Raw genomic sequence first — 14,161 nt, forward strand, 5'->3', positions numbered from 1 at the left:
GGCTCCCCCACGCCCCCTCCTCTGCAGTCCCAAGATTATTAAAGAGAATATGATTGTTTTCTTTTGCTCAGGCAGAGTGTGTGTGTGTGTGTGTGTGTGTGTGTGTGTGTGTGTGTGTGTATGTGCCTGAGCCTGAAAGGCATTGTCCTATAGATATTTTTATAACCTGCAGCAATTACAGCTGTCAGCATGGAGACAAGCTGTGACAAGTTGATTTATGTGTACAGTATATGTGTATGCAGGAGGGTAGGGAGGATGGAGAGGGAGAAGGGGGAAGAGGGTGGAGGTGCATGCTCGTTAGGAATCTGCTTTCCAGGAGGTAGAAAGGAAGTTGTTTCTATAAAGAACACAAATAATGAAATCGCTCTGACTGTCATTCCTTTTTCATTAACTCAGATATGCTGGGAAAAAATAAAATGAATCCAGCAGTTTTTATGAAGCAAGGGACAGGATATAAGATAAGCCACTAAGTGTTGGTTATATTTAGGGATCAGGGGATGAGAAGCGAGTTGACATATGATTTTGGTCTTCATCTATTCAAACCACTTCAATAACGAGTTTCAATAAAATGGATTCTGCCTTGTTAATTGCGCGGGCATGGCTGACCTCTCACTGCTTTCTAAACTTCCATTTTTGAAGAAAGTTTGGATCCCTGGGTCCACAAAGCAGCTATGAGGTTCCCAGTGGCTTTTCTTTGTCCATCCTGAGCACTGCCTGATCTGTGCTGGGTTTTCTGCTGGCCAGGCTGGGAGGTGGCAGCTTACCCTGCTCCCTTCCTTGGCCAGAGACAAAGACGGTTTGACTGTCTTAGATCAACCGCACCCAGAATGGTATAAACTGCACATCTTACAGAGCCGGCAAGAAGAGCTATTTTTTTTCTGCCCAGCTATAATAATGAAGCGGTGGCAGGCAAAATGTATTAATAAACCATCTTCCACCTTAAATGGATTTCTAAGTATTTTACTGTAGAGTTAATCATGTATGTAGGCCCCTCGGGAAGGCCTCTTGTTGTCATTACCCACATTCCTAGATGCAAAAACTAATGCTTATTTGTAACTACCTGGGAATTAGATGCAGGAGCAGGATGAGAATTTATGATGAAAGGAAGCCTCCTGGCCGTTCTCAGGCCTGGAGGGGATGACTCCAAAGCCCAGAGTGCGTCCCTCTCTCTCGGCTTCGGAGCTTTGTTTCTATTCCAGCTGGTAGAATGCCTTTAAGAAGAGGAGTCAGTGGGGGAGCAGGAGGGATAGTTAAAATAAATGGACGGTGACTGGAGGTAGCTCCTTGGCCTCTGTGGGAGAAGAACCCCAAATTCAGCATATTGCAGTGAGCAATCATGATTTCAGGCCTGATGTCTGCTGTCGTAAAACATCTTAACTGGGTGAAATCATTCAACTTTCTATTTCCACAATTTCCCACTGCAAAGTGAAGATAAAACAGGGACTTTTAAGGATCAGCCGGTGCTAAACCTGGTTAAGTTTCCTCCTTTATTTCCGAAAGCATAAACAAAACCTCCTGCTCCCCATAGATGTCGTTTTTGTTTTTCCTGAGAGTCAAGTCATTGCTTGTGGTCATAGGTTGACAATTGATTTTGGGGGTGTTATCTATCAAATGGTCCCCAAAGCCCAAAAGGAGCAGATGGGCTTTCCTGAGAATTTAATACCAGAAAAGTTAACAGAGACGAATGGGTGTGGGGGGTGGGGGGTGGGGGTGGGATGGGCCTAATAATGGTTTAATTGAGATCTTCAGTGTAAGTTGTTCAACTTTGTATGGTTGAACACTTTCTGGTCACCTGTTAAAAATGGAAGCCACATGCCTGCACAGTCTTTCTTTGTTACCTTGGAGCTTGGCTTCCACATCTGCATACCCACCTCCTAGGGCTGTTGGAGGAAGGGGGGTATGATGAATGAAATGCATGCGCATCACTCACAACCATGTTACTTACTTGTAAGTGGGTGACAGGGCAAAAGGTGCAGAGACTTTAATGGCACCAGGACCCTTATGGTTCTAATGATTTGGTTAGAATGATTCAGTCTCTTTGGTGCTGGCTGGCTGGCTTTTGCAAAGGACATCTTTTTTGTTATTTAACAGTTTTAAAACATACCTTCCTGGTTGGATTTGATAGAGTCTAGGGAAAAACAAAGCCACTGCTACCTCCTCTCTGTCCCCAGGGAGAATCTGGGTCAGTGCAGGGAGCTCAAAGGGGAGTCCCTGAGAAGGGGCGTGTTGGTGCTAGCAGACTGGGTGAGCTGTGCTGCTCTGGGCCTCCCCCCCTCTGCTCAGGAGTTGGGCCCCAGAGGGAAGGAACTACATTCCATCAGAGCTGAAATCAGGCAACATAACAAATGTAGGCACAGAGGGACCCACAGCAGCCAGAGAGAAGTGACAAGAACTGAGACCAATGCAGGTTTTTTTTCCCTGGGTTCCAAGAATTTGAAAAACACACCTCTTAAGATGAAATCAGCTCTGCAAGAGTGTGACGCCCAGAACTCGGGAGTCCTCTGTCTCAATAAAGCCAGGGGCTCACACTCATTCATCTGAGTGAGCACTTTGCAGGGTTAGCGTCTTTTTAATGTCGACAAAACAAGAATAAAGAATGTAAGTCGGCTTCGGAACTTGACCAAAATTTTGACGCGGTTTTGCCAGTTTTCCACACCAAGAGGCTTCTGTGATTTTGCAGTTGTTTTATATATGGAAGGTCTCTATTTAGAATGGTGTTTGAAGTAGCTTTTGTTGGGGAGGGGGGCTGGTGGGGTGGGTATTGACTGTTGAATAAAAATGAGATTATTCTAAAACATCCTTCCAACACTTTAAATTTACTCTAAATGCTAATGAATTAATCTGATAATTTTAAAGGTGCACGCATGCATGCTGCAGGGTTTTCCTTTCCTAGTTAATTAGTTTGTGACCCTTATTAAGATGTCTGGGGCTTATTAAGACTGTGGTAACTTTGCCTTTCTTCTTAATTTGGAAGTGACAGCTCTTCCAAGGGGGGAAACGGTTAAATTCGTAACCTGGGCTCGTGCATGGCCACGGCGCGGCGCGGCGGGGGTTAAGGTGGGCGCCCGCGCCCCGCGCCCCGCGCCTGCCGCCCGCCGCGATGCGCGCAGTCTGCCTGCCCGCCCGCCCGTTCGCTCGGCGCCGGGACCGCGGAGAGCGGCGGTCAGTGATGGAGCTGCTGCCATGACAACCCCGGCGGTCGGGGCCCGCGCGCGTCGGGGCTGCTCCCGGGAGGCCGGCGGCGCGGAGGCCGGGGGCGGCCGCTGAGCGTGGCGTCCGCGCGGCTCCGGGGCTGGCAGCGCCTCGCTTTCCCCAGCGAGCGAGCAGGCGAGAGAGCGAACGGCCGCCGCCGCGGAGACCGCTCCGCCGAGACCCGCCGCGTCGCGGTGGCTGCAGCGCGCACCAGGGTTTGGAGGAAGTTGACCGAGGCGGCTGCCGCAGCATCCCCAGTCCGGATCGCGCGAAGCCCGGCGTAGTCTCTCCTCCTGGCTCACCCCGGCGCCTCCTGCGTGCTCTACTTTCCAGCTCTGCTATTGTTACAGACTGTTTTCTGCTGATCAGCCTTCCTCCGAAACTTACAAAGAAAGTGTTGGATTTGCCCTTGCTGGAACTGAGGAATTCAGACTACCTCCGGGTAGCGGGTTCTAACTCACCCCCTGTCCCCTTCTGGTACCAAAGTGCTTACTCCTCTCCAAAGTGCCATGCCTGGATGCTAGCGGGAGGAAGGGGCTCCTGAGACGTGCCCTCACCTTTGCACCTGTCCTGCGCTTCCCCTCTCTTGGCCACCTTCCCGGCTGAAACAGCACCGAGGGAGCCCTCTTTGGACGTCCTCCGTGGAAACTGCTTCTCCAAAGCTGCAGCGCTGAGGCTGGATTTGGGGAGGAATACTAGACTTGGAGGAGTCTGCGCGCTTTTCTGCGGCCGCGCCTCCCGGTCCCCGTGCTCGCTCCCCTACCCCACCCACTTCCTGTGCGCGCCCGGGGGGCGTGTGCCAGCTGCTGCCGGAGTTCTGGGAAGTTGTGGCTGTCGAGGATGGGGGTCTGTGGGTACCTGTTCCTGCCCTGGAAGTGCCTCGTGGTCGTGTCTCTCAGGCTGCTGTTCCTTGTACCCACAGGAGTACCAGTGCGCAGCGGAGATGCCACCTTCCCCAAAGCTATGGACAACGTGACGGTCCGGCAGGGGGAGAGCGCCACCCTCAGGTAGGGAGCCGCCATTCTTCTACGAACTGACAATGATTTGTGTAGGGGTTTGGGGGGGAGGGAGAGGGGCACGGGGTGCAGGTGTGCATTCTGGAGCCACCCGCAGGATGGTCGCTGGTTCCCTGGGTTGCACAATTCATGTGTGAGCCGGTGCTCTGCCCTGGGAAGGTAGTGGTCATGGGGAAACTCTCAGAGGTTCCCAGAGAGGAGCCTATTTTCCCCAAACTAGCCTCCTTAGCTCAGGACTTGGTAAGCAGTGGGGCGGGGGCAGGGTGACTCTGAGATCGAGGCCAATGGTCTGAGCACTGTCTGTGCCAGAACCTGGTGGCCCTGCCTGGGGCTCAGTGTGAATAGTCTTCTCTGAAGTTAACGAGTCCCAAAGGCCCGGACTGGCTTCCTGTGAATGCCAGCACTCTGCCCATGCCACGGAGGATTTGCCAACCCGGCTCCCGTACTCTGGCAGAGCTGCTGTTTTGTCCTAAGTCTGACTATGCCTGGCCTTTCCTGGGGTGCTTTCACGCCTTGAGCTGGTAGCCAGAGGGCCACACTGTCTTGTGTCTGAACACGGCTTTCTGAGATTGAAGCCATGAGGATGCGTCTCATTTGTCTGCGGAAAATACCGTTTCCTTTGGTTCACTGTGTTGCTCCCCAGAACAGCATGTGTAGAACTCATTGATCCAACGGGAAGTGGGTTTCAGTGTTGAGTTGGGTCCTGCTTGGCTTCTGGGGTTAAGGCTTATAGGAATTGGAGGAGAGAAGGAGAAGAATCTTGGCTGTGTTGTGTATAAGGTAGGATGAGTCTGGCTCCCTTTTCACCCTGCCTCCTGAAATGCGAACTCAATTTCCAGTGTCCACAAACCATACCCCTCACAGGGGGGCAACACAGAACCAGTGGTTGTAATGGGAGCTCTTAGTCTCTGGAATTTTATGAGAGTCAGCATGGGGTAGAAGTTAAGAAGATCCACGGATGGAAAGTTCTACAAACTGGACCATTGAGCTGACTGCATTATTCCCATCCTTTGTACATGGAGATTCTTAGAGGGAGAACCTTGGTGCTGGTGCCCTCTGTTTTACCTCTTTGTAAAGAATTCTGTTCTTCTAAGGTTGTTCTTTTGAGGTTTACAGATGGTGCATGTGAGGCAGTCCCCATGGCGTAGATGGGGCTGAGGAAGAGACTCTGAGTTACAGAGCTGGCCTGTTAGGACATTGCCAAAGGAAATGTGTGATTTAAGGGCCAGTCAAGGCTTGCAGGCACCCATGCTCCTTTGTCTTGGGGAGCTGATGGCCATGTCTCAGGCAGCATCTAGGTACTCCTTGGTTCTGGAATCCTACCTCTTCCGCTGAGCCCTTTAGGGGCTATTTTGAGCAAAGGTTAAACAGCTAACTGCCTCACACTTGAAATAACTGTGTATCTGCTTTATACAGGATTTCATGGAAATTCCAAATATGCTGGGATTTCAGGCTTCTGAGAAAAACCAAAACAAACCTCTAAAGCTGTCAAGTCGATGGCGTTTAATGTTCTCTGGTTCTCTTTGTCCCTCACCCTTGACTGCAAGGTGTAGCCCCCAAGAGTTAAGCTGGAGCCAGTCTCACACTAAGAACATTCAGAAACGAGGGAGATGGTACTTTTAAGGAGAAGGTGGAAGGCAGTCAGCTCCACACTGTAGAGCTTTGGAGATGAGAAAGAGCCAAAGAGCCTTGAGAGATAGAAGCTCCCATATTATGGGAACATGAAGGGCTTTGGATGCGCCAGGATCTGGTCTTCAGAAGGCAGCCCCCAGGCTCAGGAGAATCAGGACTCCAGGATGGCTGGATTGAGAAGATGCTCAACCAGGGGCTGGGCTAGGAGAGGAACAGCTCCTTTTAAAAATTGTATTATCAGGTGCTGGCCGGCTTCTCTTCTTTGTCTTTCCTTTCATGGCCCTTCCTGACTCACTCTGGGCCCCTCTTCCTGTCTCCTTCAGGCATTCATGGTGTTTGCATGTTCAGTTATGCTGTAGCCTCACCAGGCTTGATGGATCGTAGGAGGAGGGAGTGGGATGTGGAGGGGCATTAAAAGGCCCTCCGGGAACATCTCCTAACATTCAAAGCCAGCTTCTTGGACTGAATGTCCTTCTGACATGGAGCAGGAAGACCCTTCTGGGGAGGGAGCCCTATGGGGCAGGAATCAGAGGAGCTGGGATCTGCCTGACAGCAGCCATGGTGTCCGATTTAGGATGTGAGTGGGGCAGCAGGTGAACGAGGCAGCCTGTATGGAGGGTGCTCCTGCTTCTGAGGACGGCCAGCATCCTTCTTGGGCCTTGACGTACCAGAACAAGGAAAGGCTGCTATGTTGGGGTGCACGTCTGTGGCATGGAAGCCCTTAAACTCCAGCAAGGCTCTGTATTTTGGGATTCTTTATGTAAAGAAGCAAGTAGGAATTTCAGAATGTTTTTTGTTTGCATAGAAATTGCAAAATTTGCATGTGACCTGATTCCAGTGGCACCCATGGAATCAGGTCACATGGTTCAGGGCTCTGGGTTATTTTACTTTTCCTCTTATTGTGTTATGTGGGTCTCTTCTTCCTTTTGTCTTCCTTTCCTTCCTCCCCTTCCTTTTTTTTTTTTTTTGGTTCAGTCTATGACCAAGCTACACAGACCACAGCTGTGCAGGCCCTAATATCCCTGCTGTGCCCCAAGAGCCACCCTCTCCACGTGGCCCTGTCCTTCGTGCTTGTAGTTTTCTTCTCACCCAGCAGAGGACTTTTTGCTCTGATTTCATTGTATCTGCTTTGTCTCACCAGTTTCATTTTGTTGAGGATCTTTTGCAGTCCCCAAAGAATGAATGCTTTCAGCAGCAGAGTCCAACATGAGGAGACATTTTAGAATGTTTTAGGTTTATCCAGTTAGTGCTAACAGTCCCTGTGGAGGTCTTGAGAAACTTCACCTAACATGGTACCCCCAGCTTGTATAGAATTATAGACAGTTTGCAGTTTCCCACTCTTTCTACCCTTCTGCTGATAGTCCTTATGCATATTTCTTTTTAAAAGGGTGAGGTTATGTAAAATAGAACATGCAGGAGTTCCCATTGTGATGCAGTGGAAACGAATCCAACTAGGAAGCGTGAGGTTGCAGGTTCAATCCCTGGCCTTGCTCAGTGGGTTAAGGATCCGGTGTGGCCTTGAGCTGTGGTGTAGGTCACAGATGGGGCTTAGATCTGGTGTGGCTGTAGCTGTGGCTGGCAGCTATAGCTCCGGTTAGACCCTTAGGCTGGGAACCTCCATGTGCCATGGGTATGGCCCTAAAAAGCAAAAAAAAAAAAAAAGGAATGTGCAATAAGAAGAAAAGTAACGTTTTCTTGGACACTCACTACTTTCTAGGGAGCCCTCTAAGTGTTCTATGCGCTGCCTCACCCGTCCTCCAACCTCATGACATTAACCCTTACCCCTGATTAGAGGTGCTGTTATTATCCCCACTTTACAGATGAGAAAAGGAGGCTTGGAAAGCTTACCTAGTTTTTTGTTTGTTTGTTTGTTTTTTGTCTTTTTGCCATTTCTTGGGCCACTTCTGCAGCATTTGGAGGTTCCCAGGCCAGGGGTCGAATTGGAGCCATAGCCACAGGCCTACATCAGAGCCACAGCAACGCAGGATCCGAGCCGCGTCTGCAACCTACACCACAGCTCACGGCAACGCCGGATCGTTAACCCACTGAGCAAGGGCAGGGACCGAACCCGCAACATCGTGGTTCCTAGTCGGATTTGTTAACCACTGAGCCACAACAGGAACTCCCAAGTGTACCTAGTTTGATTAAGGTTGCACAGCCAGGAGGTTTAGAAGCCAGATTATGAGGCGGTAGTAATAGCGATGGTAAAAAGATGGATAATGCCATCCGTTATTGGTCAGTTACAATGAATCCTCACAACTTTCTGGAGCAGACTAAATTATCTTCATTTTAGAGATGGGGAAGCTGAGGCCCGGAGAGGGGAATTTACCTAAAATCACACATGTGGCAGTTGCCGTCATGGTTCAGCGGTTAAAGAACCTGACTTGGATCCATGAGGATTCGGGTTCGATCCCTGGTCTTGCTCAGTGAGTTAAGGATCCGGCGTTGCTGGGAGCTGTGGTGAAGCTCACAGACACAGGCTCAGATCCCGCATTGCTGTGGCTGTGGTGCTGCTGGCAGCTGTAGCTCTGATTCGACCCCGAGGCTGGGAACTTCCACATGCTGCAGGTTCGGCCCTAAAAGGACTAAATAAATAAAACAAAATAAAATCGCACACGTTAGCAAGTGCAGAGCTAGAATGCTGACTCCTTGACTGTGCAGGACCCGCTTTCCTCACTGCATTCTCTGCTCTCCTAATGCCTCATGGCCACGTGGTGTCTCCCCCTCTCATGTTCTCTCCCACCCTGTCTTGCTGTGCTGTTTATCTCTCTTCCTCTTTCTCCACGTGCATGGGAGGGCAGCTAAATCTTATAGGCAGGGATCATACTTTGCAAGGCCACGAGCACTGTGTGCTCACAAATGTTTACTGAAGACAACACTGAAATATCCCTCAGCCAGTATACAACTGTTGTCATCAACTTCCCAAGTTCTATGGCTTGGTTCTTACATGAAGGGCATGAGTTGAGTGTTGGGTGTGAAAAGGCCTGAGGCCAAAGCTTCTTACCCCAGGGCCTTGGGTCCAGCTCGAGAGGCCACAGTGTAGACCTGAAGGTTGAAGAGGTCATGGACAGTGGAGGCCGAGGTGCCCATGAGCAGATGGCTGGAAGGTCTACCTGGGGTCACAGAAGAGGATCCTCCCTTCCAGTGGGTGGGGCCGTACCCCTCTGATGGAAACGGGAGAGCCTGAGATGCCCAGCTATGGGGTCTCATTAATCAGAGACCGTCACTGAATGTCCATGTATCACTTGGCAGCTTTGATGAAGAAGGCGTTTCATGCTTCCATAGATTCCCCAAGTAAGACAGCAACCAGTCAAGTGAGTTATTTCCTTGGGGTCATTGGGTAAGTGAGTATCAGAGGCTGAGCTATACTTTCATCATTTATCTAGACTGGAGGCTTTACCCCTGCCTGCTGTTACTTTTTTTTTTTTTTTAATGACTTAAGAATAAAAGGTCTGAGAAATATACAGGCAGGAAGTTGCACTTTGAGATGGCAAAGAGCAGAGACCAATGTGGTTTCCGTGCCTGGGAAAACCGAGGGGTCCCCTTCCAGATGCAGGGGGCTGTGTATGTTGTTCATGCCATGGAACACACTTAGCATCTCATTTTATTATTTATTTATTTATCTTTTTGTCTTTTTAGGACCACACCCTCAGCATATGGAGGTTCCCAGGCTAGGGGTCTAATTGGAGCTGTTGCCGCCGGCCTACGCCAGAGCCACAGCAACGCTGGATCCGAGTCAGGCCTGTGACCTACACCACAGCTCACGGCAATGCCAGATCCGTAACCCACTGAGGGAGGCCAGGGATCCGAACCGGCAACCTCATGGTTGCTAGTTGGATTTGTTTCCGCTGCGCCACGACGGGAACTCTGGCGTCTCACTTTATAAACTGATGGATTCTCTGCTAACCTTTCCAGCTACTTCATGGCCTCTTGGGGGCAGAACCATGCCTTCTTCACATTGGCACTCCAGCACCTTACACGTGACTTGGACCAGGGCTCTGGCTAATGTAATCTCAGCGACTCCCTCTCCCCACACCCGCTTCACTCACTCTGCTATAGACCTTCTGGCCTTCTTTCTGTGGGCTTGTGAACAGAGGACACTAACTCTTGCTGCAGAGCCTCCCCACGCGTGGTTCACATCGTGAGGGCCCCACGACAGATTTTCCAAAGGAGGGTCATTCATTTCAGCCTCAGCTCAAGCGGAGCTCCCCAAAGCCATTCCTGACACCCCAATAAAAGCAGTCCCCTGCCACTTCCGCCATGCTTCCGCTAGCATCCCATCCTAGATTTTTTTCTTCCTAGCTATCCTGTGTATCTGAGATTTTTCCCATTCATTTATTTGGTTATATGCTTGTGATCTGTTTTCCCCACCAGACAGTGGTTTCCTTGAGGAGAAGTGTCTTCTTTGTCTCATCCTTGCCAATGTCTGGCATATACAAGGTGCTCGATAATAGTGGTGAGTGGAAGAAGGAGTGACTCTCTGAGATCGCCATCCTCTCCTGGCCCTCTCTGCCCTTTTCCCAGACTTCTTTTGTGTTGTCCTTGTTCCAGACATGTGACTGGTTCACTGTTGTTTCTGTCCAGGTTGTGCTGTGTTGGGCGTGAGCTTGCTCTTGAGGAGGTTGCAAATATGTGTAAGTAATTGAGTTGGTGTCTTTCTGTACAGGACACAGATGGTCTGGGTCAATTGTGTGTTATTTCATAGCTGTACCCATGAAATGTGCCATCATTCTGCCGGCTCGCTTCCCCACCCAGACCTTAAGCCTTTGAAGAAATGCTAGTCTCTGATGATGGACTCAACCTCAGGTAGACCTCGGGGAAATTAGCATTTTCAAGATAAAGAAGGGCACAGAAGAGTGGCTCTCTGACCATCTTTCTTTCTGTCTGGTTGGAGTTCACTCTCAGTGTGTACCTGGTTGTGTAGCTATCCATCCCTTGTTTATGAGTTAACTGGTTCAGAATCGCAAAGCCACTCAGGAAGCATGTGCTGCTCCCCTCCGGAGCTCACCAGGCATCCAGCAGGTGGACCAGGGCTCAAAAGAGCATGGGCAGATGGGGCTGTGGGGGGAGGCCCTTAGAAGCACATTCAGCCTGTTGAGGAGCCAAAACCTCTGATGGGAAAACTGAAAATCCCAGCAGATATGGGGCAGAAGGAGGAAGGACATGCTGCTGCCAGGACAACCTACAGAAGGAACAAAGGGACAGCTCAGTCCTCTAGCATATCTCACCTACCTATTTCACAGAAATGCTTCTCTTTTCCTTTGAGTTTGAAAGGATTACAGAGACTGGGGAGTTCAACCACCCGGTTTTCCAGATAATGAGGCTAGTGATCATCAGTCTCGCACAAGGAGGCCGTCCTGCAAGGGTGAGAAGGAGCTGATGTGCAGCCCACACTCCATCATGCGGCCGTGCGCCCTGGCTTCAGGCTACCGGTGCCTGAGGAAGGTCACCTTTTCCTACTATGTGCAGAAGCCTCGTGCTCACTGTGGGCGCCTTTGCCAGAACTGGCGAACGTTTATCACTGTGCTCTCCCCTGACAGCTTGTTCCCTCTGGTACCAAAGACTGCATTCTTAGCCCCTATCTGTTCTGCTCTGACTCTGCATGGGACAGTTTTGTTTACCGTGTGGCAGGTGCTCAGCTCTCTACCAGCAGAGACTTATTTAATCCTCAGAGCGGCACCATGAAGTGGATTTAGTTATTATTCCAAGTTTACAGATCAGGGAAGCAAAGCCCTGGAAGGCAGAGTGAGGCATTTCCCAGATCACACCGTCAGATGGGGAATGTCCTGGGGCTTGGAACCAGTTTTGTCTGATTTCTAAGCTGGTCCTCTTGTTGTACCAAAGGGCTTTCCTCATTCTGCTCCTTCTTTTCTTCATTCCCTGTGTCTTCTCCTCCAAGAAACCAAGTGCATTTAGTTGTTCTTCCTTATCCTGGGGCACAAGCACTTCCTTTCTTAGGAATTAGATATGGGAGTACATTAGGTGAGCTGGGGTCTGTGGCATGATGGGAGTGTGAAAGGTTTGCTGTGGTCTATGGCATGATGGGGAGTGTGCTAAGGATACCATGGTCTGTGGCATGATGGGAGTGTGTTAGGTGTGCTGAGGTCTATGGCATCATGGGAGTGTGTAAGGATTGCTGTGGTCTGTGGCATGGTGAGCGTGTATTAGGTGTGCTATGGAGTGTGGCATGATGGGAGTATGTTAGGTGTGCTGTTGTCTATGTCATGATAAGAGTGTGTAATAATTGCTGTGATCTGTGGCATGATGGGAGTGTGTAAGTTCTGCTAGGGTCTGTGGCATGATGGGAGTATGTTAGGTGTTCTTTGGTCTATGGCATGAGGGAAGTGTGCTAGGTGTGCTGTATGATGATAAGGATATTATTTATTTTTTATAGCCCGAACCCATCAACCTGCTCCCGAGGAAGCAAGATGACCTCAAGTAATGCAAGAATAACCTTACATTTTACCCATCAGTGGAGCCTTGAACTTAAGAGAATACATACGCAATTCGTATTCATTGTAGTCTCCCAAGTTTCCCCGGGAGAGATGCCAATGATCCTATTTCTAGTACAACAAGAAGGAAATCTGTAGGTCCAGTGCTCCCTGTTCTGCCTCCCGTAGCTAGGCACAAGATGGCATGATGGGAGTGTGTCAGATTTGCCATGGTCTATGTCATAGTGACAGTTTGTAGTGTTTGGTGTGGTCTGTGACATGGTGCTAGTGTATTACGTTTGCTGTGGTCTGTGACATGGAGACACAGGGAATGACCCAACTGGCCTCAGAGGTCCCTTCTCATCAGAGAATCCTGAAATCTCCGGAGATTGTCCAGAGTGAGACTTTTGGACTTTTATTCCAGGTTCTTCCAGGTTCTTTGTTTCAGACATTAGCAATCTTAGACTCTCTCACAGAGAGGTAACTCCTCAGAATTACTATGGTTTTCCCTGGAATGGGATAGTGAACAAATTTAGGTGGAAACACACTTCAAGGATTTCATAAGCCGGTTTCTCTGAGTGGCCTGGCTATGGGAGGCGGAACAGGGAGCCCTGGATGTATAGATTTCCTTCTTGTTGTACTAGAAATAGGATCATTGGCATGTCTCCCAGGGAAACTTGGGAGACTACAATGAATACGAATTGCATATGTATTCTCTTAAGTTCAAAGTCTCCACTGATGGGTAAAATGTAAGGTTTTTCTTGCATTACTTGAGATCATTTTGCTTCCTCAGGAGCAGGTTGATGGGTTCCTGCTCTGATAAATAAATAATACCCGTATCCTCATATAGATGGCCAAAGAATAGTTATTTTAGGAAATCAAGACTTGGTTGGGTTTGGGATGCAGTTTCCAATTGCACATGTGAACTGAAGTTGAGGAGGAAGCAATAGAAATGTTTAAAGGCAGTGGGATTGAAGGAGACAAAGCTCTTCTACAAACAAGACCTTCCTAACTCTTATTCCAGCAGGAGTGTGTGCCAGAGAGAAAGGAGACTGGGAGACAGGATTCGCTAACTCAGGCTCACTGCTTTCTCTGTGTCGTCTTGAGAAATAATAATAATAAAAAAACCCCTATGTGAAAAGGACATTTATTACCTACCTTAAAGAATTGTTTTGGGGTTAAAATGAAATAATGTACACAAGGCTTAGCCTACAAGTATAAGTCTTTTTCTTTCTTTCCCTGTATTCATAGGCACACACATATATTTTCACCATGACCCATTTAGCTTAAACAGCCATGTAGCTACACTCTGATAGATCAGCTGTGTCTTGATTCTCAAAGATCTGTGCAGAGAGGCCAGCCTTTCCATCCACCTCTGATTATACTCCTCTGTGTGTGTCTCCTACACATTTGCTTAGATCCTAGGAATCTTCTCCTGTTCCACTTATTCCTCGAGCTATTTTATACCAGAGGGGGGAGTGAGGAGAAAGTCATTTCTTTATTGTTCATCACAAGATGGTTGCATAGAAAGTTATGACACTTCATGGTTCTGAAGATGAATTTCCTACCAGAAAAAACAAAAACAATTTTGGAAGGTTCTGTGGAGCCAAGTTATCTGAACAAAGAGCAGGATCAGGAGTTCATATAAAGATGTAGGATTTGGGGTTCCCGTTGTGGTGCAGAGGAAATGAATCCGACTAGTATCCATGAGGATGCAGGTTCGATCCCTGGCTTCACCCAGTGAGTTAGGGATCCAGTGTTGCCGTGAACTGTGGTGTGGGATGCACACGAGGCTCAGATCTGGTGTTGCTGTGGCTGTGATGTAGGCTGGCAGCTGTGGCTCTGATTCAACCCCTAGCCTGGGAACTTCCATATGCTGTGGGTGTGGCC

The 14,161-nt window shown here is 49.2% G+C and overlaps 1 protein-coding gene across 9 annotated transcripts in view; it reads left to right on the forward strand.

Annotated features, from left to right (window-relative positions):
• Positions 1 to 14,161, forward strand: part of NTM (neurotrimin) — a 1,001,784-nt gene that overhangs the window by 564,519 nt on the left and 423,104 nt on the right. For 3 of the 9 annotated variants that reach the window (XM_021102352.1, XM_021102348.1, XM_021102351.1), the window contains exon 2: positions 4,115 to 4,199. In XM_021102352.1, coding sequence (XP_020958011.1) covers positions 4,115 to 4,199 — 85 coding nt within the window. Of the gene's footprint in view, positions 1 to 2,079; positions 2,599 to 3,094; positions 4,200 to 14,161 lie in introns of those variants that run through there. The other 6 variants (XM_013979588.2, XM_021102349.1, XM_003130086.6 and 3 more) reach the window with 4 other exon arrangements.

This window comes from Sus scrofa, chromosome 9 (assembly GCF_000003025.6).
Source record: "Sus scrofa isolate TJ Tabasco breed Duroc chromosome 9, Sscrofa11.1, whole genome shotgun sequence".
NCBI classification, from domain to species: domain Eukaryota; kingdom Metazoa; phylum Chordata; class Mammalia; order Artiodactyla; family Suidae; genus Sus; species Sus scrofa.